The 25,300-nt window shown below is 28.0% G+C and overlaps 4 protein-coding genes across 8 annotated transcripts; 1 reads left to right on the top strand and 3 right to left on the bottom strand.

The window, feature by feature from the left end:
* The first annotated feature begins 1,465 nt into the window (after positions 1 to 1,465).
* Positions 1,466 to 3,269, top strand: LOC111037681 (ubiquitin-conjugating enzyme E2 J2). Its single transcript, XM_022320375.1, has 5 exons — positions 1,466 to 1,717; positions 1,782 to 1,921; positions 1,992 to 2,226; positions 2,296 to 2,424; positions 2,640 to 3,269. Exons 2-5 carry the CDS (start codon positions 1,806 to 1,808, stop codon positions 2,826 to 2,828), a joined length of 669 nt encoding a protein of 222 aa, XP_022176067.1. The 5' UTR covers positions 1,466 to 1,717; positions 1,782 to 1,805; the 3' UTR covers positions 2,829 to 3,269.
* Positions 3,270 to 4,950: 1,681 nt separating this feature from the next.
* LOC111037682 (peroxisomal leader peptide-processing protease-like) lies at positions 4,951 to 6,793 on the bottom strand. Its single transcript, XM_022320376.1, has 5 exons — positions 6,184 to 6,793; positions 5,969 to 6,114; positions 5,736 to 5,904; positions 5,418 to 5,675; positions 4,951 to 5,326 (listed from the first exon to the last, which is right to left on the bottom strand). Exons 1-5 carry the CDS (start codon positions 6,257 to 6,259, stop codon positions 5,232 to 5,234), a joined length of 744 nt encoding a protein of 247 aa, XP_022176068.1. The 5' UTR covers positions 6,260 to 6,793; the 3' UTR covers positions 4,951 to 5,231.
* A 2,399-nt stretch (positions 6,794 to 9,192) lies between these two features.
* LOC111037686 lies at positions 9,193 to 12,145 on the bottom strand. The gene is made up of 3 exons (XM_022320389.1): positions 10,984 to 12,145; positions 10,366 to 10,581; positions 9,193 to 10,289 (listed from the first exon to the last, which is right to left on the bottom strand). Exons 1-3 carry the CDS (start codon positions 11,204 to 11,206, stop codon positions 9,271 to 9,273), a joined length of 1,458 nt encoding a protein of 485 aa, XP_022176081.1. The 5' UTR covers positions 11,207 to 12,145; the 3' UTR covers positions 9,193 to 9,270.
* Positions 12,146 to 13,250: 1,105 nt separating this feature from the next.
* LOC111037683 (ankyrin repeat domain-containing protein 62-like) lies at positions 13,251 to 25,210 on the bottom strand. Of its 5 annotated transcripts, XM_022320377.1 has the most exons (14): positions 24,441 to 25,210; positions 23,742 to 23,915; positions 23,098 to 23,299; positions 21,604 to 23,035; positions 21,335 to 21,375; positions 18,316 to 18,434; positions 17,953 to 18,237; positions 17,705 to 17,770; positions 17,151 to 17,216; positions 16,712 to 16,996; positions 16,528 to 16,651; positions 16,344 to 16,464; positions 15,304 to 15,461; positions 13,251 to 15,180 (listed from the first exon to the last, which is right to left on the bottom strand). In XM_022320377.1, the coding sequence occupies exons 1-14, from the start codon at positions 24,798 to 24,800 to the stop codon at positions 15,146 to 15,148; spliced, it is 3,468 nt and encodes a 1,155-aa protein (XP_022176069.1). In that variant the 5' UTR covers positions 24,801 to 25,210; the 3' UTR covers positions 13,251 to 15,145. The 5 variants fall into 5 exon arrangements, with proteins under 5 accessions (XP_022176069.1, XP_022176074.1, XP_022176071.1 ...); XM_022320382.1 differs by lacking the exon at positions 23,742 to 23,915 and having other exon boundaries at positions 25,019 to 25,210; XM_022320379.1 differs by lacking the exon at positions 23,742 to 23,915.
* Positions 25,211 to 25,300: the final 90 nt, after the last annotated feature.

The following is a 25,300-nucleotide window of genomic DNA, read 5'->3' on the forward strand; positions in this document are numbered from 1 at the left end:
ATAATGATGAGCTGTATGTGACTTATATAACAGACCAGGTATAGTAAATGAGAAAAAACGGAAAAGATTGGAATGGGCAGGTCATGTGTTGAGGAAACCGCTGAAACCATAGTAGACTGTTCTACAAGAGAATACAAGAGGGAAAAGACCTTCGGGAGGAATAGGAATGCCATAGGAGGATTATTGTGAAGAGAGACGTAGCCACTTGTAGCAGACTTTTACCTGGACGAAGATTGGCATATTATGTTGGCCGAAAATCGTGAAGGGTAGAGACAGTTACGTTTGGGTGTGTGACATGTGGTCTAAAAGGCCTTAAACAAAAAAAAGAAATTATAATTAAGTAGTTATATAGGGACAGGAGCGTCCCTAGACAGTTTTCAAGGGGGGGGGGCGAATCTATTTTTAAAATCTATATATTATACGTATTTATAATAATAATAATAATAAATAAATACAATTATACAATGGAATATTTTATCATACATATTAATAATAATAAAGAATAATATTATGTATTAATCATTTTGATCATTTTAATTTTGTTGACATAATAGTAATTATATATATATTAAAAATTGTTATAGCAGGGGCGAACGCCCCTTCGCCCCCCCCCCCTTGGGGATGCACATGACTAAATGTTGTCATAGATATTCTGTAATGCTGTATGCATCTTAATATCTTATCGGGACTCTAGACCCTAGCCACTGCTGAGTAACCAGGAGGGGGAGTAAAAACGAAAACTGTACAAACTTAGTTTTATTTAACGCCCCTCACACCCTTTCATATTCCGGGCTACACCACCGGCGGCATGGGTCTATATTTCAGGGGTGGTGAACTTTTTTCGGGTCAAGTACCAACATTTTAAATATATAATTGAGTGCCCCCTTCCCCGAAAAAGGCATTTTTACTGAGAATAAAAGAATGTAAGCAATAATTACTATTGACATGTTATTACACGTTTATTTGTTAACTTTTATTTTATGAAATACAGACAAAATATTATGAAATATTCCAAGAAAAATATTTTAATTGTGCCATTGAAATTTGGCCAAAATGTCAATTCTGGCACGCGTGCCATAGGTTCGCCACCCCTGGTCTATTTCATAAGCTTATATCAACTTTATGAACTTCCATATTATCTTATAGTTCATGGTCCATTCATAGTAAAAGAATAATGTGATTTCATAATGTGATCTAAGGACATTGGACTAAGCCTATAGACGTGGTCATCGTAGCCACGATTAAACTATAAAGAAATATTTATAATAATAATTTGTAAAATATATAGTGTTATAATATCTAAGAATAAAATACCTAAAATACCTAAAATTCTAAATATCTTAATTCTTAATATTAATTACGCGGTCGTCACTGTCATATTGTCACGTGACATGTTGTGATTTTGTGAAGTTTTTGCGGCCGATTGATGATGACTTTTTCTTATCAATATTATCAATTTGTTTTGTGTTTATACAAAATGTGCATCATGATATTGTATATACTATATAGTATATTATGTTTTAGTTCTACCTATCATAATTCCTAATTCCCGATCATTTAACTCTTAAGACTTGAACTTTTTTTATACAATAAAATAATAAGTATTGTGTGTACTGTATTACAAGTATTTAAAACCTATTTGTTTTAAATTAATTATGATCATAACACGTTTTTTTGAAGCGTACACAAATTAATTTGCAGTGTTTATACATACCACGTAGGTATTCCATAAATTGTTGTCATCTACTAATGTTTACGTACTGTTGTTTTGTATAAAATAGACACATAAGTGAAACGAAAGAACAATGGCACCCAAAACGTCATCGGCTACACTTCGCTTGAAACAAGACTACCTACGACTAAAAAATGATCCCGTGCCGTATGTTATCGCCGAGCCAAATCCATCTAACATATTGGAATGGTATGTGTGCATCAGTTAATAATTATTTATTACCTAATCATTCAATAAAACCGATCTGTGTGTCATTCAGGTACTATGTAGTTAGTGGACCTGACGATTCACCGTATGCTGGCGGTTATTACTTGGGAAGGCTAGTTTTCCCTAGAGATTTTCCATTTAAGCCGCCGAGCATTTACATGGTTACGCCAAATGGCAGATTTAAAACTAACACCCGCCTGTGTTTGTCCATAAGTGATTACCATCCAGATACATGGAATCCAGCATGGAGCGTATCGACTATACTCACTGGATTGCTAAGCTTTATGGTAATAACATAAATTATATATTTAAAAAAAAAAAACATGCTTATGATGTGTTTGTATAATTTAATTTAGCTGGAGAATAGCCCTACAATGGGTAGCATAGAGATGACTGATTACGAGAGGCGTCAACTGGCTGCTCAAAGCTTAGAGTCAAATGTGCGTGACGAACATTTCTGTGAACTATTTCCTGAACTTACCAAGGTAACATTTGCAAATATGCCATTAGGCCCGTTTGACATCCTTGCTTGCCTTTAAGTGTACATTATTTAGGTTCATACACTGCTCACCAATAAAACTGTGTTTCGTGTTGCACATGAACTCAAAAAATGTAAACTGAAATATGTGCTTGTGATATGCGAGGTTGTAAGACAGCCCATAGTATGTTGTTGTTAATAATTTTTATTGGTTGCTTATAGACAATACAAAATGAAATTGAAAAACGAAATTTGGCTAGAGCTAACGAAGAGCAGTCACCAAGCACGGATAGTAGCCAACCTGAAAATAATATTCTTCATTCGGTTGTTTACAATAGTGTTGTAGTGGTCGGCTTTGCAGTATTCATTTACTTAGTCAGATATGTTCTATATAACATGAATACCGAGTGAAACTTCCTATTCATTCCCTTTATTTTTAATTATTAATTAAATTTTATGTTTTAAATAAAATGTTATGAGTTGTAGTCATATAGATGAATGTGTTAATTATACATTGAAAACTACTGGTTACAACAATTATTTATCTAAATTGACTGAATGATCAACAGTTGTAATCCTGGTTTTTATTTTATCATTTAAGTTTCTGAAATTAACTAAGGTCTAAAGAACCATACAATAGAACCTGTGTTTTCTTTTATATAAGGCATTATAAAGAATAAAATAAAAGTACTGTAGTAATCCTAAAATGGTTTTTTTGTCTATTAATTTATTTTTCCGTAACATTTAGCAGTTGGTCAGATTAATGTAATAAAAATAATAAATATTATTATAAACACATTTTGTACATACTGCAACTGTTTCTACTATAAATGAATTATTGTTATTATCTAATTTTTTTTTTTTTGTATTTAATCCAAATCTTTAAGTATTTGGAATAATTTGGTTACTAGTTCTTTAATGTCTCCTGGAAATATGTATAATACATATTATTTATTTTGTTGTTGACTTTTTTAAGATAATTTTTTGATTACTGAAAATCTTTTCTATGTATTTGTATACAATTTGTCTCAACTAAATTAATAATTGTTGCAAAAAGGAATTTAGCCCTTTATATTTATGCATATAAAATATACATACATATTTTTTTTAAATTGAACTACATGTAATTACACATAATTAATATATCATGTTACAGTAGTAAATATATAATTTTACCTGTAGCATAACTATATTTTTTTTTAATATATTTAAGAGACTTCATTTATACTCTAGGTATTTTTTTTTCAAATAAATTATTTTAACTCCTTTTCCCTTATTGCGACAAATATTTTGAATATTGTTATGAATAATAATTAATTCATAATAGGTTTAAGAAAAGAATGTTCTTGTTTTATATAATATTTTATATTATATTATATCAATTATTATTAATTATTACAACATTAAAATAACACTCAGACATAAAAAATGTATAATATAACATATTTATCAATTATATCGCAAATAAATATCTTATTTCTAGTGGATTTAACATATAAGTTAATTATTATTTACAGACATTATCATTTAAAATTACAATGGAAACCAAATGTTGGAAGTTCATTATTGTTCTATGCAACTGCATATCTAGTTAGAAGATTAAAATATTAATATACTTCATAGCCCTAAGAGAATTTTTATATAAAATGTATGCTGCAAAAATAATGGTAAAGCGCAATTACAATTATTCATACATTTTTTTATTGCTGCAATCTATAACATTGATAAGTTAATAAACAAACCCAATGAGATAAAAAAAAACTTAAATTACAAATAATGTTTTAAAACTTATATTTTAGTTTCATATTACGGATAAATGGTATTCAACTTTGGAGCTCCAGAAAAAACTTTACAAAAAAATACAAGTATTCTAATCAAAAATTCTCCCATTCTGACCTAATATTTCTCCATATGTTTCAAAATGTTAAATCATTCAATCCAGTACTCCATACTTATCTTCAAACTTCTAAAGCCACTGAAATATGTCTATCCTAAATCTGCAATTGATAGAGGTCAAGGCAATAGTTACCTAATAGTAGTTATGAAGAATACCCCTCACTGGGTCTGTTGATATGGAATGTTATGTTAGTCAATACAAAAGTGTTATTTTACCAGATTGTCACCATTCTTCAAACCTTAAAAAGTAGGTTAACACTACTCTACCAATATTTGTATTTATAAATATTTGTATACATTGCATTCAAATTTCAAACACAAAAATAATAATGAAATAATTGATTTGCAATTTAATGTTTTTGAAAATAAATTCTCAAATATATATTAAGTGCTTATTTTTATTTATTGTTTTTAAATAATTTAATAAAAATAATTGCGCATATTTGTGTTTGTATTACAATAAAATTTGTTCCTTGTATAGTTGTATGTGTAACAATAATATTAATTTTATAAAATCCATTTAGATCACTAGATACTAATGTAAACCATTTTTAAATATTTTCATGTAACAATAAGTTTATAAGTTAAAACCAGTGTTGGCTTGGCCATGGCAGCAAATATGACCGGGGTTTCTCTGTTTTTTTTTTTTCTAAGGGTCTCGTAAACTTTTATTCATTTGGCGTGTTCCTGGTTTACATAGAAAGTAGAGACCCCGCAAGGCGCAAAGTATTTATCAAAATATTTAACCGTAAGTAATTTTTAGGCACAATTTTGCCTTAAGAGGCCAGGGGCTATTTATTAAGAGGCCTCTTAAAAAAACTGGTCTGTGGGTCTTTGGTCTGCCAAGTCGTCACGGATCAAAACCATTACAAATAAAGTATACAAATCATAATAAAAATGTGTATTCTTCTGTTCAAACTAAATATGACATACTTTGAAAGTTGGAATTCCATTGTTCCATAACGCTGTTTTCAATGGGCACTTGGATTCTAAATCATTAAGTATTTCAATGTCTGTAGAACAATAATAGTATAAAAACCATGTTAATTATAATTTAATTTATAAATTATATATCATAATATGCATGAAAAAACTATAACTAACTGTTAGTAGTGACATATTTGTTAATAGTTTCCACAAATTCTGTAGAAGGCAATACAAAATGATAAGTGCCCATGTTCAACTTTCCAACAGTGAGACCCAACAGTTTTCTGTCGATTGAAAAGACTGGACCGCCACTGAACCCTGCACGCACATTACAAGTGGTCGTCAATATGCTATAAATCATTCTGTGCATGTGACCGAAAACTGTAGATGGTACATATTCTCGACAAGGGAATCCAACCGAAAACATTTTTTGACCTGTGGAAAAGCTATTAAATGCAACCAATAATTTATCATTCAATACAATAATGGCCTTACCAATAGATGGTGTCTTGTCTGATATCTGACAAGGTAAAATGTCTGTAGTTTGTTTAATTTGTTCAGCTACAATTACAGCAATATCATATGGCACAGCCTTACGATTAACATATATAACTTTACCTTTAATTGCACGTCCACCATAACGTAGTATTACCGATTGGATTTTCTACCAAAAAACAAGATTTCGGAAATTTATTAAAAATTAACCACCATTTAATATTCCTACAAACATAGTCTACAACATGAGCACAGGTAAGAAACAGGAGTTTGCCGATAGCGTCAGACTTATGAACACAAACTGCAGTACCCTCGTTTTGACCACACTCGATTTTGACTACAGAACGCAAATACAAGTATTGGTTGTCGTTTTCTCCTCCTGCAATACAAATTTACATACACCATGGATACTGTTTTTAAATGCATTTGGGGAGCAATAAATTTTTACCTGTGCCAGCATTTTTGGCAATCTCATTACATAAATTCACATTTATTGTAACCATTTTATTGTTTACTATTTTCATTACTGCACTTAAAATATAACTTTATACCTGGGGCTAAATTTTAAGAAATGGTAGTGTAGAATATTTAAACACAAAATTAATTTTATTTAATTTTAATTTTATCTATTCTATGATTAATTTAATTGTGAGTTTAACTAGGCCAGTGGCTGTAAAATGTTTTTTTTAAGAGGGGGTGAGGTTGATTTTTCAATACACTTTTAATCATTAAAAATATAATTTAAGGATGTACCTAAGATCAATTTATTTTTTAATTTAAAATATAAGCTTAAGAAGGTTACCTGTTTAAAATTAACAATACTGCAATATTAAATTAATTTTTAATACTCAAAGGTTTTTAGTTTTTATTACGAATTAGAGTATTGGAATAGTAGAAGAATCAAGAGTCAAGACATGCTAAATAGTATTATTACCCCAGGTGCTTAATGCTCACATTATTACGATTTACGAGAATATATACTAGACCTAGGCTTCACTCTTCACGGTTTTTAATTTTTAATTTTTATCATAACTTTTTTGAGTTTATTATCAGAAAAAAAATATAATTTGTTATCAAAAAACCGTCAAGTAGCCAAATCATAGACATATAATATATATGTCTATGAGCCAAATAGAAGGTTCAATCGTGTTGGATGGGGAATAAATAACAGGTGAGGGGTAGATAATGAAATGACAGTTTATTAAATAAATTTTAATATATATATATATATTTGTATCATGGTTTATATAGTACGAAATTTTAAATATATGCAACTATTCTGGAATTTATTATTTTTTGTTTGTATATACCAATTACAGAAGATTTGCAATTATTAATTTAAAATATAAAATCCCACTGTACATATTATTATTTTACACTTTAACATCAATAAATTGAAATATTATATTAGTATATTACTACCTACTAGTTCAAATCTTAAATTAAATGTCTTGACATTTTCAATGTTATTTACAATAACATTGAAATTTACAGAAAAATCAAGTGTTCTCATTTCAAAAACAGAAGTTTTTATCACTTCAGAACACATTAAGAAGTACGAAAAAATTTAAATAATTAAAAAATTCCAATAATCAGAATTTAAATAGATTCATTATAAAAGGAAATTGGTAATCGTTACATACATACTGTATCATATATTTGTTTGTACAATAAATTCAATATTTTACCAAAAATAAATATGAATACCATCACAAGATTTATAAAGAGTACATTGTTCAAAATAGTGAAATATATAAGTTTTCTAAAGATATTTTTATCTGTCTTTAAAATTATAATAAATTTTAATTATTATTAATTTGAACTTTAATTATACAAGGTATAACAACACATGACAAATTAAATAACTTTTTTCAAAGTATACTTTTTAGAAATTTTCAGACTTAAGTAAATCTGAAATTCTTTTCATACATTGAACTAGCATCATTTTTTTATTCCTCATTTGTTAGGTCTTTTTGTATATTTTGTTACACCGGTATTTAACTTTATTTCCAGCAATACCAACTCTAAATTTAAGTATAAAAGAAGGAATAATATTATATTCTCCAGGTCCGACTACTCCTTCTGATGAATGGATGAAAGTGGTAAAATTGATCGAAACTGAATTTAATAACTATAATTAAAAACAACAATTAAATGAGAAGCCAAAAATTTCTAAACACTAACTGATAAAATAATGGAAAAACAAACTGCTTTTCCCGAAAAAATAATCAAAGCATACATTTTACAAAGGATTTTTGTACGTATTAAATATTTAAATTTAAAAATAAAAGAAGTTCAATTTAATAAATTGATAAAAAGAAAAAATTATAATACAGACATTGAAGGATATAAGAATATTAAAAATATGAAAAAAAAAATAACTTAATAAACTTTATTCAACCATGTAAGTAGACCATGAATTAATAAGTTACCAATTTGCTACTTTATTATTTGACAATACTTTAAAAATAATTTGAAGAAAAAAAAGTTTAAAAAAAAATTATTAGAAAATAACTTTGAAAAAAAATTATAATAATTTGAAAAAAAAGTTTGAGAAAAAAAATTATTTTTTATACTTTTGCATTCCCTTCTAGTTTATTTCTAATTCAATCATTGCTTAAAAATCACAAAACTGTTGTAAACAAAAAAAATATTAAATGGATTAAAGTTAATATAGTAATATTAATGAAATAATAAAGAGTTTATTATGGTATTTATAGTTGGGTAGTTAGATCCATATTATCATTAAAATAATTTATCTTAGATTTTAGGAAATTAATTATCTAGACTCTAGTCTCTAGGCTCTAAAGTGTCATTTATCTTCTTATGATGAAATATTTAAACTTAAAAAAAAAATCTAATATCTTTCAATAAATAAACTTTGTCAAACAATAGCCATCATTCTTCAGTAATATAAAACTATACGTCATATTTTATACAAGATATCTTTATTTATAGAAAGACAATAGATAACCAAAAAAAATGCACGAAAGGGGTTATCTGTGTTAATAATTAGCTCAAAGCATTAAACTGTCCACTATACACAATAGCATTTTTAAATGTATTATGTAATATTTTCGGAAAAAATTAATTCAACTTATACTGTATTACTATAATAATAAAATAATAAAATAAAATACTTAATAATAAGGTCTCTGACAGACCGTCTTCGCTCAATCATTTTTCGTATACAATGAATATCATTGAATTCAAATTTAAGTAATTTAACACATCTACTATAGCCTATAGGACAGATACAGTGACCCGGTAATCGGAAAAAAAATCCCTGGAAAAAAAATCCCCGGAAATAAAATCCCCGTTAAAAAATCCCCGGTAAATAAAATCCCCAGAAAAAAAATCCCCGGAAAAAAAATCCCCAAAGCAACTATTTAAAAAAGTACATAATTATAATTAGTAAAAAATTTTAAAATTAGTAAAAATTAGATAATTAGAAAATAAGTAAAAAAAAAATAATATAATATTAGTTAGTTAATTAATAATAAAATAAATGTATATAATTATAGTCAGATTCGGTTCAGTCGGTTCGTTTTCTTATATTGTTAGACACAGCTGTCAAAAAGTCTCCAATGCTTAATTTATCTTCACTTTGTCTTATAACTAACTCTTTCAAGCGGATATTTATTGTTTGATTTTGTCCTCTTTTTGTACGTCTTGGTTCACCTAAAGCATCCAATGCTAACTGTGCTCGATCGGCGTCAATTTCATTTTTAATTTTCCTAATAAGTTTCCACATTGTAGGATGTTTTTGACCAACTAGTTTGGAAAACCTATTATTCCACCCTTCAACGATGTTGTTGGTTCTGTGGCAGTCATTGAGGGTGGTTTTATTTACATTCCACACAGCTGGTGGGAACATTGGTGGCAGTTTTCGAAACCTCATGTTATTTTCGTCGTTTCCAATTCTTCGATACTTGCCATTTACATAATACGAATCAAAATAATCTAATAAATCCATAAGATTTTCAGGCAAACTATATTTTAAATATTTCATTCCATCTTCTACGAGGTGCAATGGAAGGAATGCAAGTGCATCAATCATTCCACATTGTTTTCGAAACTCTTCATCCTTATGGTATTTCGAAGCAAAGCCCAATTCTTGTATTTTCCTGAACGTCGATTGACATAAGTGATAGAAGCAGCCTTTTATATCAATATGGACACCAATTACTTCTTTAGCTGCTTCAATAACTGCGCTTTCAAAATCGAGATGTAAACATTTGGGGTCAGGGTATACATTTCGTTCAGCACATTCATCCATTATAATTTGAAACATTTCTACGTATGTATTTTTAGTTTTCCTTTGTAAAATACAGTAAATCGTAGTTACAAATACATTATTTTTTTTTACCCGTATTACATATAACTGTAGGAAAAACTTTGGAGACAGTCCGAAATTCCCGTCTAAATACCAAGTATCTGATTCTGAAAGCAGTTGCAAGTGTTCATCTGTTGCAAATATAATTATCCTTTCAGATGCCTCTGGACCATTATCCCTCAATAATAGTCTATTATTACCCAATAATGCCCATTCACCTGTAATAAAATAGATATAATTTGTTAAGTATAGGATTTTATTTTCTAATTAATATAATTAAAAAAAAAAATTTACCATCAATAACAATTTCTTTGATATTTTGAGGTTCGTTCGGATTATGAAAACTTCGATGATATCTAATACTACGTTTTAAATATTCTTCCTTGGGTAACTCAGCTAAAACATCGACATCCAGATTCCCGATTACCTCCGAAAATATTTGGCCGGGTGTATCATTTGAGGATAAAGCTTTATTTTTTATTTCTTGTTTAACTTTTATGGCAGCTATAGCTATAAATAATAACAATTCTTATTTATATTCATTGGCGGAAATCTTGCGAACATAAAATATTTGTAGTTTTATATTTGTTTTTAAATTTGTTTGTATAATATTTTACATAATATTTTATAGGAAAATTAAAATTATAAGTTGGAACACTGTCCTATAGTGATTTATTTTATCGTCTGTCGAATAAAACAAAATCTGTAAAATTATATTCTGGACGTACTAATTGGTTACTAATTCAGTAATAGGTACCTACTTATCAAGGCCTATGATAAAATTGTTATCGACAATAATTTGTCGTGCTACATTAATTTATTAATTAATTAAAATTTGAGAACATATTTATAACACATAAATATATAAGTGTCCTAACTATATGTAAATTATTAAATTAAAATAAATCTTACCATTTTTATCGGCAGAATGATTGTGTTCATGGATCTCCCTTGGATTACTATTTTGAAGCGATGTTTTTAAAATGGCTAAACATTTAAATGAACTATATTTTGCACACCTCCATCTCTTGAAAAACTTACAGTCTTTTTGGTGTACATAAGTATAACCATTTAAGCAAATTTTATAGTTCCCTTGGTTAGATTTAACAATTTCCATAGTCGCATTGATTTCCATAGCCGGACAATTACGGCCTCGCACAGTCACACAAATCAAAGTTACTTAATAGGAACTGAAGATGTACTAACCGTAACCGTTATAATAACGTATAGATACCAAATATTACGTATTTTGAGTTATTTTGACTTGTATTTTCCCAATTTCAAATTTTATTGCTCTATGCCAAGGCCCACCCAACTAGCGGCCCGCGAACCTTTTTTATCTGTAAAATGCTTTCTTATTGCACACTAAATTTGTAGTACGAATGTACCGTGTAAATTGCAAGCCTCGATCTATCATTGTTCAGGCTCAACGTTTATCAGAGAGTGTCCAGTGAGTTAGTCAAGTTATATATTGGTAGTATTATAGTCATTCCGCTTTTAAATAGTTGCTTTGGGGATTTTTTTTCCGGGGATTTTTTTTCTGGGGATTTTATTTACCGGGGATTTTTTAACGGGGATTTTATTTCTGGGGATTTTTTTTCCGGGGATTTTTATTCCGGGATTCAGTGACCCACGTGGGCACACGACACCCGCTAATGTACAGCAAAGCTATACCCACTGCTCAACTTAAAAAAATTTTTTTGTATTTTTGTCTGAAGACACTTTCTAGTAAAACAAATGCTCCGATCAATATATAATGATGAGTTTGGCCTAAACTTGTCAATGAATCGTATAGTGTGAAACAAAATATCAATGAGTCTGATAATGTTTTCAAACATCTCACTATTCACACTCCTATAGTCTTTTCTTCGTAAGAGGTATGATCACATTTTATTTGGAAGTATACACCATAGTATGTCACCATATAATCTGTGGATTTACCGCTAACAATAAAATATTATCATTATCATTAATACAAAGTTTCGCTGACCACTGTCCTTTCCATTCCTAGAAAGTAGAAACCTCAAATCGACAAATCGTCTCAAATCACAACTGAAAAAGACCAACGTGCAGTGGTGTACACACGGGGGGTTTTGGGTTCTCACCCCCCCCCCCCTTGGTATTTTTTTAGTTTACGTAATTACGTAAAAATGTATAATAAAAATGATGAAAATTTAAAAAAAAAATTAATAGTACTAATAAAAATAAATACAAAATTAAATTAAGGGAAATTCAGTGTTACCGTCACAATCGAGTTTCGATTAAAAATGTACGGCGAGAAGACCGTCGTCACCGAAGTTATTATTTAATAATAATTATTATTAGATATGGGATATTCCAAATTATACTCCATTATATTATAACATTATATTTTAAGCTGAAAAATAATTATTTACACAGGACAGATTAAAATATTAAATGGATTGACCATGTTGTCGGTATACCGTGATGTCTAAGAATTCTTTCATGAAATATTTCGTGAAATTGAAAAGAGCTCGGTGGATTTGGAATATTGCGATAGGGAATGATGGAAGAATTTTTTGGAGGTACCTAGCGTTGGGTCTTGAAGGTTCGTTGAGCTGTTCACAAAATGAGTAGTATCCACGATCAACAAAATGTCATAATAATATCCATATATATTATTGGGCGGTGGAGCACTACTAATTGGATACTTATGTTTGGTTAAGTACCTAAATATTATAAAAAACATTTTTTTTTTTCTGGTGGGAGGGGGGGTGAAGATTTATACTTTATATTCCAATGTATTATATAGTGAAGTCATTAGTTTTTGGGAGGGCTATAGCCTATAGCCCCCACGGCCCACACCAACCCTTATTTGCGCCTATGTGTATAGTAGTACAATGTCCTTCATATTAATACAATGTGTCTTTATATAGGTAAACAAAAACATTTTACATCATAAAATACTATTAAAATAGATAACACAATGACTGCCTCATCAGAAAAGTTCCCAATTTCCCAACATGATAATCCCCTCTTTACAGTACTGTTGAAATTAACTTACACAAAACACAACATCATAAATATTATAATTACAAAGGTCATCGAAGCATAATTAAGTTTATTTAATAAAATGATATACATAGGATAAAAATGAATATTCGTAGATTATAGATCAAAATTTTTGGAATTTTTATTTAAAACAATAACATCAAGTATACATAAATTAATAAAAAAATTTAATATTACTTCAATCCACAATAAAAACAAGTAGTTAAAGTGTAAATGATTCTAGTAAAGGTATTATAATCAATAGATTCAATAGATAAAAATTATTGAAACATGATCCAGTATGTGATGCAATGCTAAATTTTTCAATATGCATCTAAAAAGGAACTTATCAAATTAGTAATTTCTAAAATTAAATGTAAACACATAAACAGTAGTAAGTAATAAAAGACCCCAAGAAAAAATTTAACAGAAAAAAAATACATCCCAGTAAAAAGCCTACATGGTCATGTGCCATATAGAACTGTACTGTACTAAAATATTTTATAATTACAAATATGCAATATTTAAGCATTCTTAACCACATACAAATAAAAGCTTAATTTGTCAATAGTCAACACCTATGTTTGAAGTTATAATCAGACATCTTCATTATTGATTAGTTAAATATAAATATTTAAAAAGTATAAAAAAGATGAAAACTAAAATTTTTAGAACTTCAGATGTTGAACAACTGTATTACAAAGTGTACATTAGTCATTATAGTATACAAGTATTTATTTTTAAATATTGAAATACGTATATAATTTTTTAGTGATTGAATTTTATCATCTAAATATTAATAAAAAGGTTGAAATAATGACTGGTTTGAGTAAAGTAAAGTTTACAAAATGCTTATTGTTGGGTACTATATAGCCTATATAGTTGCTTGTTGTATAAATTTCATAAAAGTATATGAATTTGTAAAATTTGTTAAGTTGTCTTAAACATAGTGTAACAAAAAGTAAATTAAAAACAAATATTAAAACGATTATGGGTTTTTTCCTACATTGTGAATTTTTTTTGGGAAGGGGGGGAAGAAACTTTTATGCTGTGATTTCTAAGTTAATGCATCATAATAGTTTTACATAATTTTGGAATAGAAAATATAACATTTTGCTTGGCAATAAACATGAGTAGGTAGTAAATTATAAATTTTGAATTATTTGAGATAGGTTTCTACCCAATGAGTGAACATTAATTAATAACATATGTATTAATAATCAATGATAACTTCTGACTGCTGTACTAAAAACTTGGTTTTTAGATTTTAAAAATAAATAATGATGTATTTAATGTTTTTTTCTACAAATAAGGATTAAGAACTTAAATTATTAAAGACCAATGTCTATCAGTAATCCACGAGCAAATATTAGCAAATATTTTAAAAGTTTTTTGATTTAAGTTAGTAATTAGATAATTAATATTTGATTATACAACAATAACACATTTTAATTAGTCTCGGAAGTCTGAAAGCAGACATAAACATAACAATTATTTTTAAATTAAATAAATGATATAAACAACTATAATTGCTTTTCATTTCTATGATATTGTTCTGAACATATATATCACACCCTGGAACGTACTTAAAAATGTGGAAGATCTTTTAAATACCTATATATAATAGGAACAAAAATATACTTATAATAATAATAAAAGTTAAAATTAATTTAATAAATTGTATATAAATAAAACTATAATTAATATAACATAATTATTTTAAACTTGAGTTTGTAAAGATGTTCCAAACTTCCGAGTTCAATTGTATTATTCAGTATTCATATTTAAAACAATAATTTTAATTGATAAAAAAAATATACAATAAATTCATTTTTAAGTGATATTGAACTATATAAATGTGTATGGTGGTTACCACATCAACAAATGAATGACCACCACATGTCAAATTTTCTAAATATTTTCAATTTCACAGAAAATATTGTTAAGGGCTAAGGGGGTCGCATATAAAAATGATATAGGCCGCAAAACGTAACATAAATACGATAAATGCAATTTCAATAGTGACAGCATAGCTTGTATAGTACAGCTATATTGGTTATTTTTATTCATCAAACAATTTGTCATCTTCTAGAGCAGCTTTGAAAAATAAAATAAAATAATACATGATATGAATATTAGAAAAATATAACATAAATTAGGAAGAACAAAATTATTCTTTTAATAAGAAACTATTAGTTATAAAAACATTGGCATATTTACCATCCTTGTTTTGTGTAATTACTTTATCCAGTTCATTTCGAAGTGTTTGGACATTGTATTGATATCTAGAAATATCTTTTAATTCTTGTCTTTCAAAAGTGGGACTTGGCTCTGGAGTTTTACAGTGCATCGATAACATATCAGGTGAACTTTTTTGTCTGAAAGTGATTTTTGATTATAATAAACTACATCAATGCTGGAAATAATTATTGAGATTATTTGTATAAATCTTTATTAGTGATTTTCTGTTAGGATAATTTTAACATTAATATGTTTTTGGGCTGGTTAGAACTTTTTTTATCTGACCGATTTTTGTAACATTTTTAATATTTATTATTGTTACCATGGTTTTTATAATAAAATTGATATAAATACAGGCGCGGATACAAGGGTGATATGGGAGCAATCCACCCCCCCAAAAATTAAAAAAAAAAAAAAAGGCTTGCGAAAAAAATAATATGATTTATTATAGAATAAATCCATTTTATAATCAATGAAAATACTATATTATTTCACATTAAATTATTCTTAGGTTCTAGTAATATTTAGCTCAAATGTAGAAAAAGTAATGTTATTAAATATTTTATAACCAATAAAATGAGATGTAAGATTGAATACCCTAAATATTAAAAAAAAAAAGTTGTTTAACTATTTTTTAGTCTATTTAAAGGTAATCTAATCAGTAATCATCATTATCCTGATGTCGAAAAATATTATCATAATAAACCCTGATAATCTCTATTAATAATATTTGATGACCCCCCCCCCGTAAATCTATCCTGGATCTGCGCCTGTATAAATATTATAACTAGGTATGTTGACAAAGGTTATGAGCATTAATCGGTATACCAAAAAAATAGTTAATAGACAAAGTTCAGTGTCTATAAAAAAATATTTAAGATTCATAGATTTTCCTGGCAGACGAAAATTATCAAGCACCATTCTATTTCAATAAACAGGAGAAATGTAATATATTAAAAACTAATTAAAATGTATTGATAAAATATGAATTGTAAATAAATTAAAAATTGTTTACGCACAAATCATTTATTCCATAAGTTTTGTCCACCAATGTTTTCCATTTACTATCTTGTGTTCTTTCAATTTCTTGTGAAAGAATTTCACACCGCTCCCTTAATATTTGTTCCTCCATTTCTTTGGCTGTATAAAAATGATACCTATATACATTTTTAAAATATGTGTAAGAGTATTTTTTGAACTCACTCTTTAGTGTTGTTTGAAGTTTTGCAATTTCTAGTTGAAATCTTTGTCTCGTATTCTCAAATTCCTGCTTAAGTTGGCTTTCAATTTTTTCTCTTTGCATTTCTAATTTTCCTTGTTGATCCATCTATAAAGGGTGGATATAGAACAGTTATGTATTAAACATTTTAAAATTTTAGACACGCACTTGTTGAGATAGTAATTTATCAAGGTCGCAAAATTTGTCGGCTAATTTTTTTTCAGCTTCCATCTTCACTTTACTGATTTTTCTTTCTTGTTCTGTTTTTAATTTCAATACTTCTTTTTTGGGTACATAATCTTTGTTAATTTTTAATTGTAATTCCCTCAGTAATTCCACGGTTGAACTACATGACTGATGTGCATTAACCTCTACAGATAAAAGTTTAACGCGTTCATCAAGTTCTATTCGTCTATCCTGTTCCAGTTTTAATTGTTCTTGCAGCTGTCTTATCTACAACAAAAATAAAGTTTAAACACATTAGTTAAAAACAAAAACGATCAACATAAAGTCTAAAAAAAGTATTATATTTAATTTGTTTTAAATTATTATGTTTACACATTGTAAAGGTAAACCTTTATGATAAGAAATATATTTTAATACTTACAATGGTTTTGCTATCCATTTTACTCACATCATCAGTTTGATCAATACGATTGCCAGATTCCAGTTGCTAAAAAAAACAAAGGTTTAATGACAACATATTTTTTTGAATATACTTAACCTACTATTAATTGCGCCATGGTCAAAAATAACCACACTTTTTTCACATTTTTAATAAAACATATATATTTTACATTTTAATCATTGATACTGACTATATCTTTTAAAAATATTGTTAAAAATAACATAATAATATTCTAAATAAATTGTATCACTTATATATAGATTAAACTAAGATAGAAGTTAGCTATCATTCAAATAAAATTGGTATATTCCTATTAATAGAAATATTATCCCTTTTAAGTATAAGAAAGTAACTTTTTGTAACAATTTTTGTTTTTTTCACTATATGAAATATTAATTTGTTTTGATAAAATCAATAAAAATGTATGAAACAAATGTTTTAATTCTTGAAAATATAATGCGGTCAAAATACCACGATGCAACTAATGATGTAGTATGAATTGGAGCAATAAATGTCGGGTTAATTAGACTTACAGTTAATATTTCTACTGAGTTTTGTATATTGTTAGAAGTACATTCATTGTTAATTTTATCCATCATCTGTCAACAAAATTAAAATACAGATAAAGTATATTTATATGAAATCATTAAAACGGTTTTGATCCATGAATAACTCAAGCTATTATTAAAAGTTAAGTATCCAAGAATTTCAAACTGATTTAACGCCATAAATTACATAGTATTAAAACAATGATTTTATGATCTATATTATTGTTGGTTACCTCTTTATTTATTTTTTTGAGGTATTGGTTTTCTTTATCTAAATTTGTTGAAGACAGTTCAAGTGTTTGAATCCTGTTTAAAGTTTCTGTGTATTTAGCATCTAATTGATCTAATTGTTCCTCAAGTCTCTTAGTTGCTTCATTTTTACTGGAAATATCTTGTTTAAGATTTTCCAACTTGTATTTTAACAGCTCTGTTATTTCTCTATAGCCAGATGATTCTTGTTGTAATCTGTCTTTATCAATAGTTACTCTCTTTAGGTATGCTTTAAGAGATTCAGTTCTCTAAAAAAAATATGTTAAAACATTTTAAAATAATAATAATAATGATTCAGCATATTATTTTATTTAATTAAAATCTACTTTTAAAGCATATCTAGTGCGTTTATGAGTTCCATAAATATCCTCATGGCTAGTTGAAAATGATATTGTATTTTCTGTATCGGAATTATCTGACGTATTATGTTCTTTAGAAATTCCTTCTGTCAAATTGCACAAGACAAAATTATACACACAGTTAAATATTTTATTACATACTTCAGCGGTTCTTAATCTTTGATCCACAATACTCATTTTGTGGCAGTCTTAACACATAACATATTATGTCAATATGTGACATGAGATGATGAGACATAATATAATTTTATACAATTAAGTATCTACTGTGTTAGATGCTAGGTGTAGATCCCACACCTAATAATTCATGACAATTATAGATTAATTTATGAAAAATTAAGTATAATAAAAAAATTATAAATGTGTATGTTTTATCTACGATGACAACTATATATGTCTAGTTATGTAATTTGTAATATAAAGTAATTATTATAACTTTGGTTATGATAACATGAGATGTTTTGTAAGAAAAGTATTTAAAAAAAATTGGTGAGGGGATCCGCGATTTCTAAAAATCTTTCATTAGGGGCGCCCGATCTACAAAAAGTTGAGAACCGCTGGCATAGTTTATATATTTGCGTTTATAAATATTTTATACAGAATGGTCCATTTCAGTGGCATAACCATAGGCGTGCGCACGGGGGGAGGGGGGCGGGTAGGCCACGGCCCCACCTGCGGCCTCCGGCCTTTTCTTTAATAAATGCATAGATATCTGTATTATACTAGACATTAGTTTTTATTTTACATTTTGTATACCTATTGAATTAAATAAATACTTTATAAAATTAACAATTAAATATTTAATTATACCAGTATTCATTAGTACAAGAATATTTGGAAAATTTTTAAGGGCCCCCCCTGCGGTCAAAGTCTGCGCACGCCTATGGGCATAACCCAGAGTTGTGTGTGGATGTGTGGTATGAGGGGAAGGGTCAAAATTTATTTTGATTAACATGCATTAAAAATTATAATTTAAATTATGATAACAATTATTAATTGGTAGACTATCTCTCAATATGCAATCTACCAATGTTTTATTTTCTACTATACCTAGGATATCTGTATTATTATAATTATAGTATTATTTTAAATTACCTTAGACAATTTATTTCTTCAGTAAGTTTATACCTCCTACTCTCACTGTTAATCTTATAAAACCAGCCTATTTGGTTTAGTATCACTTATGGTATATTATAGTGAGTTACTCCGACTAGTTTAGTAGATTATAATTAATTTTTTAAAATGCTTGTAAAATAACGTCATAGTTTCTTAACTGGACAATCAAATCTCATTGTTTTAATCTTTAAAATATTTTTAAATTTAGCTTTAGTTTTAATATTTATTTATTTTAAGTAAAATTACTTAAGTTAATACAATTTTTAATGTAGATTGCATACTATATTTTTATTATAATTATGGTTGACCACAGTTCATTAGTCAACAGAATATTTATTTGGTAAACCGCTTATTGGGAGATAGCCAATAATTATTTACTATTTATTGCTAGTTCTTAGATTTTAGTATATTCATACTACCAAAATTAATAATCATGCAACCAAAATAATGTACATAGGTAAGTGCTCACACTCAAAATAAGCAATGTAATCTCAAAAATAATAAAAAGGTTTCTGTATTGAATGTCTTATAAATACTTGCATTGAAAAATTATATCATAAAACAGTATCTTAAAAATTAAAATATTCAAAATATATATAACACATGTGTAAATAACAAATACAAGCTAAACATGCACTACGGCTTGTTGCATGTCCACTTTTCAGATTTGAAAATTAATTGATACTTCAATAAGATATCTGGTATCTCAGCTGATAGAATTTTATCTAGAAATAAGTTGACAACAATGGCAACTATGTAATATATTAGTCTAAATTAACAAAATTATCTAAATATTATATGAGAAAAAACTAAATTATTGTGGAAAATGTAAAACCATGTATTTAAGACAAATGTATGAAATAAAATATAGCTAATTTAATTGAAAACCATGTGAAATAAATTTATAAGCTGCCATATTATTAGTTTATCAAGTCACAGTGAAAACATCTATATATTTACACATGAATCCGAGCCCTATTTATTACCTATGTTGGTAATAGAAAGTGTATGAAGGGATAGAAGTAGTAATCAAGACAGTAGAAGGTGAAGAAAACTTAATAATAATATGGAAGACTAGAAAGTTGAAGTAATAAAAAATTATGGTAACATACAAACTAGTCAAACAAAGGAATGTACTATAGCAGATATTGTGAAAGACATAGAAATAGAATTGATTTGTATTTGTATGATAGAAGGTCATACAACAAATTTGAATATTGTAGATGGATATAAAAAATTAAGAAACCTAATAAATAAATATGTATTATTGAAAATTTGAATACTAGAATGGTCCATGTGAGGGTAGGTGATAAATAGATAGGATTAATTATATAAATATTAGTTTGCAACATTAACATTTTAGAATTTAGGTGCCACCGATTAAATTTGATTATAGAAGGAAGTGTTGAAAGGAGGAACCACATTGAAAAGAAAAGCGGACAGAAATGAATTGAGAAAAGCTGTACACTCAAAAATTGACCATAAAGAGACACCTTGGATGGTAAAATAAAAACATAAATTTGAATGGTGCTATAAATAAAGTACTATACTGTAAGCCTGTAAAGGACAGTGTCTAAAAAGGAGTCCATTGATCCATTAGTATAAGATTCTTATTATTTCAGAAAATGAATAAAATAGTTAGTACCTGTCACAAATTCATTGTATAGAAAATTAACGTTTTATTTAATTCACAATAGTGTAGGAAAATGTTTTAGTAAAGGGTATCTAAACATATAAAATGTTTAAAAAGTACTTCAAAATCTTGAAGATAAGTCTCCAAAGAAAATATTTTGAAATAATAAGTGTCTTATATTAAATTTATTATGTAAAGTGTACATTCATATTATTTATAATAGTTTATTATATTTACCAGGAGTTGACTTAGATTTTGGTAAACCAATTTCGTCAGATCTGAAATCCACAAAGAAGTTTATTAATAAGCAACATACTTTTTACGAAATAAAAATATTTCTTGTAGCCCAATCAATGAAGTATAATTTAGTTCAGTAGTATTTTATTGAATTTGTGACTTAAAAATTAAAATGAATATCACAAAGAAAAGTTGGATATGAGTTTTTTTTATTAAATTAAAAACAACAAAGCAAAATAATATGAGTTGTTTTTGTAAGAAAAACTTACTCGCTATCTGATTCACTGTAGTTTCGAATAACAGTGTCTTGTTGCACTATTTTATCATTTTTTTTATTTGGACTGTACCAATAATGTGGGCCCTCGTCTTCAGATGTTTCACTGTCCTTGATATCTAAATGATAGTCATCATGATGTTCATCGTGAACTTTAGGCATTCGCATGGATAACAAAAGGCTTCTTTTTGAACGTAAACTATCATCACTTTGGCTATCTGAATCTCTCTGCTGATTCTCGGTTATATCATAAGTATGTTTTAATTCCAAACACAATGACTTAGAACGTTCAAATTCTAAAGAATTTTTTTCAACATTTTCGATGGGTATTTGTTCATTAAAAGATTTGCTTTTACTAAATGAAGAATGTGCAAAGTTCATCTCTGGACTAAGCTGATATAATGCTTTGTTTACATCTGACGGAACAGTGAGTTTAAAAGTCCTTAGTGAAGTGAAAGACTTATTCCTCACATGTTTTTTAGTAGTAGTATCATCAATGATATTGTCTGCTGATGCAGAAACTCTATTTTTTGTTTTGTTCATTAACTTTGTAGTTATAAAATTATAAAATGTATTCATTTTTTTATTTTCTTCTTTCTTATCGTCTACAGCTGGACAGGATTGATTAGGATCAGTTGGAAGGCTTTCATCACTTCCCCATTCAAACTCTGAATCATCTGTGTTTACTGCACACACAATTGGATCAGGGATTTGCTCAATACTTTCTTGAGTTTCTTTTTCAGCTTTTTCGTTTATATCTGTAGTGTGTATTATGCTTGTCTGTATAAAATCCCAACTTCTAGGTGGATCTAATAGTGGAGGCATTGTGCATTGAGATACTGATTCTTCATCTTTAACTGGTAAAACATTTACTATAGATGTATTTTTGGTTTCAAAAACTAATTTATTTTTCTCAATTACTTCTTTTTCTCTTTCTACAGAGCTATCATTTATTTCATTTTCATTATCCGGAGAGTTCAAAGTTACTATTTTCTCTTCACTCTGATTATTTTCAGTATCTAATTTGTTTGTTTTTAACTCGTCAGGATGATTAACTTTACAATTTAAGGTCAGATTTTCCTTCTTATTTTCTACCTCTTCAACATCCAGTTTTTTAATTTTTAAATTGTTATCATTTTCAACTGTAGAATTAAAAGCCACATATTCTTCATCATTTTGATTATCCTCGACATTTGATTTTATTATTTTGTCTTCTTCTCTAAGAACTATAATTTGAGCATCAACAATTTTTTGATTATTTGAATTATCATTATTTTCTTGTAATTCAGCACCATCGTTCTGGTCCAAATTATCTAAAACATTTTCCTTTGATCTAGTTCGGGCCATTACACTCATTTTTTGCATAGATAGTTGATTCACTACTTTAGAATGACCTTCCTTAGCAGCATAATCTTTCACAGATAAGCCTAAAACAAAATATTGTGAATATTGTAACCTACAATACTTAATATTTTATTAATTTAACTACCATTTATATCACAAGCATCAAGTTGACTTCCTCGATCCAATAACAGGTCTACAATAGACATATTTCCAAGTTTTGCTACCACCATTAATGGTGTACGTCCTTGTTTATCTGCTATGTTTATTAGTGCCCCATTATCTAATATAAACTCTATTAAATCACGATTTTCAGCAGCACATGCAACATGTAAAACGGATTCACCTGCCTAAAAATGTTTTTCTTAAATTATCTATAAGTTATATAAACAAATATAATGATAGGTACTTCTCAAATGTTATTTGTATATAATAAAAATGGGTTAATAAAACAATTACAACTAAAATATAATGTTAATAAACATACAAATTGATGTTACATTAAATTTAAGGAAACAATAGAAGTTTATGTTAAGTTATTAACACATGGATAATTAGTTAAAGACGTTGTGCCCTGGATAATATTCTGATCTTTAAATTTTATAACAGGAGACTCTAATATTAAAAATAACAGTAAAATTGATTCTTAATAAGATTAAATGTTCTTTGTAATGTATTAGTAAGACAGAGCAAAACGTCCTCTTAATCAATAGAAGACATATTATGGTCCATAACATACCATTTGAGAAACATTTTGTTAGTGCTAAGAAAGCCGTGTTAGGATATACTTACAGCATTTTGTGCATTTATATTAATTCCTTTTTTAAGTAACATAGATATTATAGTGAATGAACCCTGTTTTGCAGCTAAGTGTAAAGCAGAATTTTTATTTGTGTCTGTGCATGTTATATCTGCCCCTCTCTCCAACATTAAATGAACACATTCTTTTTGGCCGCATTCTACAGCCTACATGTGCATGGTTATTTTACTTATATTTATAAAATTAGTAAAAAGCTATAAATTGTGTTTAGACAATTATTATTTGCGTAGATAAAATGGTTATTACATGACTCTGAAGAACCAATTAATATAAATAAATAGAAAATATTATGCTTTTGTAACATACAAATGTATTGCTACAAAATTAAAATAACAAGAAAACGATGATAAATCAATAGGTCAACTATAATTGTACAAAAAGCTAAAAAAAAAGCCTTTTTAAGCAATCTTGCAGTATAATGGATACTGTCTCTGTAACATGTGATCTTCAATTTTTAATTTTAGTTTGTGAAGTACCAAATTATAACTACTTGTTAGAAAAATATTTAAAATATACTTAACGTTAATGTGTTGGACTTGTTGGAATTAGGTATATATTGGTTACTTAATTAATTTTAAATAGGTATTCCTTTCACCAAAAATATTTGGTTCTTCAAAGCCATTGTTCAGTAAGAATTACAAACTACCACCAAATTTAATAAATTGTGATACCTTCAAGAACGGTGTGTACCCATCGCAATCAACATAATCTAAGCTAGCATTATGATTCAACAGCACCCAAGCAATGTTATAGTAACCTTTGGCCATTGCCAAGTGCAATGGCGTTCTGTCAAAGCTGTCCACAGTGTTCACGTCCATTGGTTTCTTTTGCAACAATGTCTTGACTTTTTCTAGGCTGCCATGCCATGAAGCCCTGTGTAATCGACTCATTTTGTCCTCGGCTTCAGAGTCAATTTTATAGCAGAACATTGTACTGTCCGTTTCGTCTTCTAGTTCATCGCCTGAAGGCGTGCCTGAGCCACTTTTATCCTCTTTTTTCCCCCCTTTTACTAATTTCAACATTTTCTTCATTTTTACTGTGTATATTAATGTGTGCAATCTTACAATAATATTATATTGTTATACAAAAATCTACTACCGTACCTACGATGTGCAATCAAATTAAATCAAATTAAATTATTAATGTTGGCATAATATTCAAAATTTACGAGTCTTATCATGTGCAGTTTGTTTATTTTGCTGTTTCAATAACCACCTCGCGAGGTAACGAAAAATCAATAAGATACTACCTTTGGTACATTATCCGCACGGTTTTCATGAATGATTTACGAATTATACGACAGACCACAGACGTATTTCATTTTCGAACAGGTGCCGTTCTCAAAATGTGTTTTAGTGCAACGTAAAATGTAATATTTTCAAATATTAACACCCAAAAACATAGAATAATGATACAAAATACAAATATCTAATTCTAGACTCTAGTATCAATCAACAACCGAAAATCAACTTAAAGCGCGCGCGCGATGTCCAGGCGCACCGCAAGGTGCGCATGGTAGTGGATCGTCGTT

This window comes from Myzus persicae, unplaced genomic scaffold (genome assembly GCF_001856785.1).
Source record: "Myzus persicae strain clone G006 unplaced genomic scaffold, MPER_G0061.0, whole genome shotgun sequence".
NCBI classification, from domain to species: domain Eukaryota; kingdom Metazoa; phylum Arthropoda; class Insecta; order Hemiptera; family Aphididae; genus Myzus; species Myzus persicae.

Bases quoted from the DNA above. Each gene is read 5' to 3' on its own strand.
- LOC111037683 (XM_022320377.1), bottom strand. From the start codon at position 24,800: ATGAAGAAAATGTTGAAATTAGTAAAAGGGGGGAAAAAAGAGGATAAA. The intron at 21,376-21,603 runs GTAAGTTTTTCT...TGTGGATTTCAG, and splicing joins TACAGTGAATCAGATAGCGA to ATCTGACGAAATTGGTTTAC. The intron at 16,997-17,150 runs GTAAGTATTAAA...TTTTTGTTGTAG, and splicing joins AAATGGATAGCAAAACCATT to ATAAGACAGCTGCAAGAACA.
- LOC111037682 (XM_022320376.1), bottom strand. From the start codon at position 6,259: ATGAAAATAGTAAACAATAAAATGGTTACAATAAATGTGAATTTATGT. The intron at 6,115-6,183 runs GTAAAAATTTAT...TTTGTATTGCAG, and splicing joins TGCCAAAAATGCTGGCACAG to GAGGAGAAAACGACAACCAA. The intron at 5,905-5,968 runs GTTTGTAGGAAT...GTTTTTTGGTAG, and splicing joins GTGCTCATGTTGTAGACTAT to AAAATCCAATCGGTAATACT.
- LOC111037686 (XM_022320389.1), bottom strand. From the start codon at position 11,206: ATGGAAATCAATGCGACTATGGAAATTGTTAAATCTAACCAAGGGAAC. The intron at 10,582-10,983 runs GTAAGATTTATT...TATTATTTATAG, and splicing joins TCATTCTGCCGATAAAAATG to CTATAGCTGCCATAAAAGTT. The intron at 10,290-10,365 runs GTAAATTTTTTT...ATTTTATTACAG, and splicing joins CAAAGAAATTGTTATTGATG to GTGAATGGGCATTATTGGGT.
- LOC111037681 (XM_022320375.1), top strand. From the start codon at position 1,806: ATGGCACCCAAAACGTCATCGGCTACACTTCGCTTGAAACAAGACTAC. The intron at 2,227-2,295 runs GTAATAACATAA...AATTTAATTTAG, and splicing joins CTGGATTGCTAAGCTTTATG to CTGGAGAATAGCCCTACAAT. The intron at 2,425-2,639 runs GTAACATTTGCA...GGTTGCTTATAG, and splicing joins TATTTCCTGAACTTACCAAG to ACAATACAAAATGAAATTGA.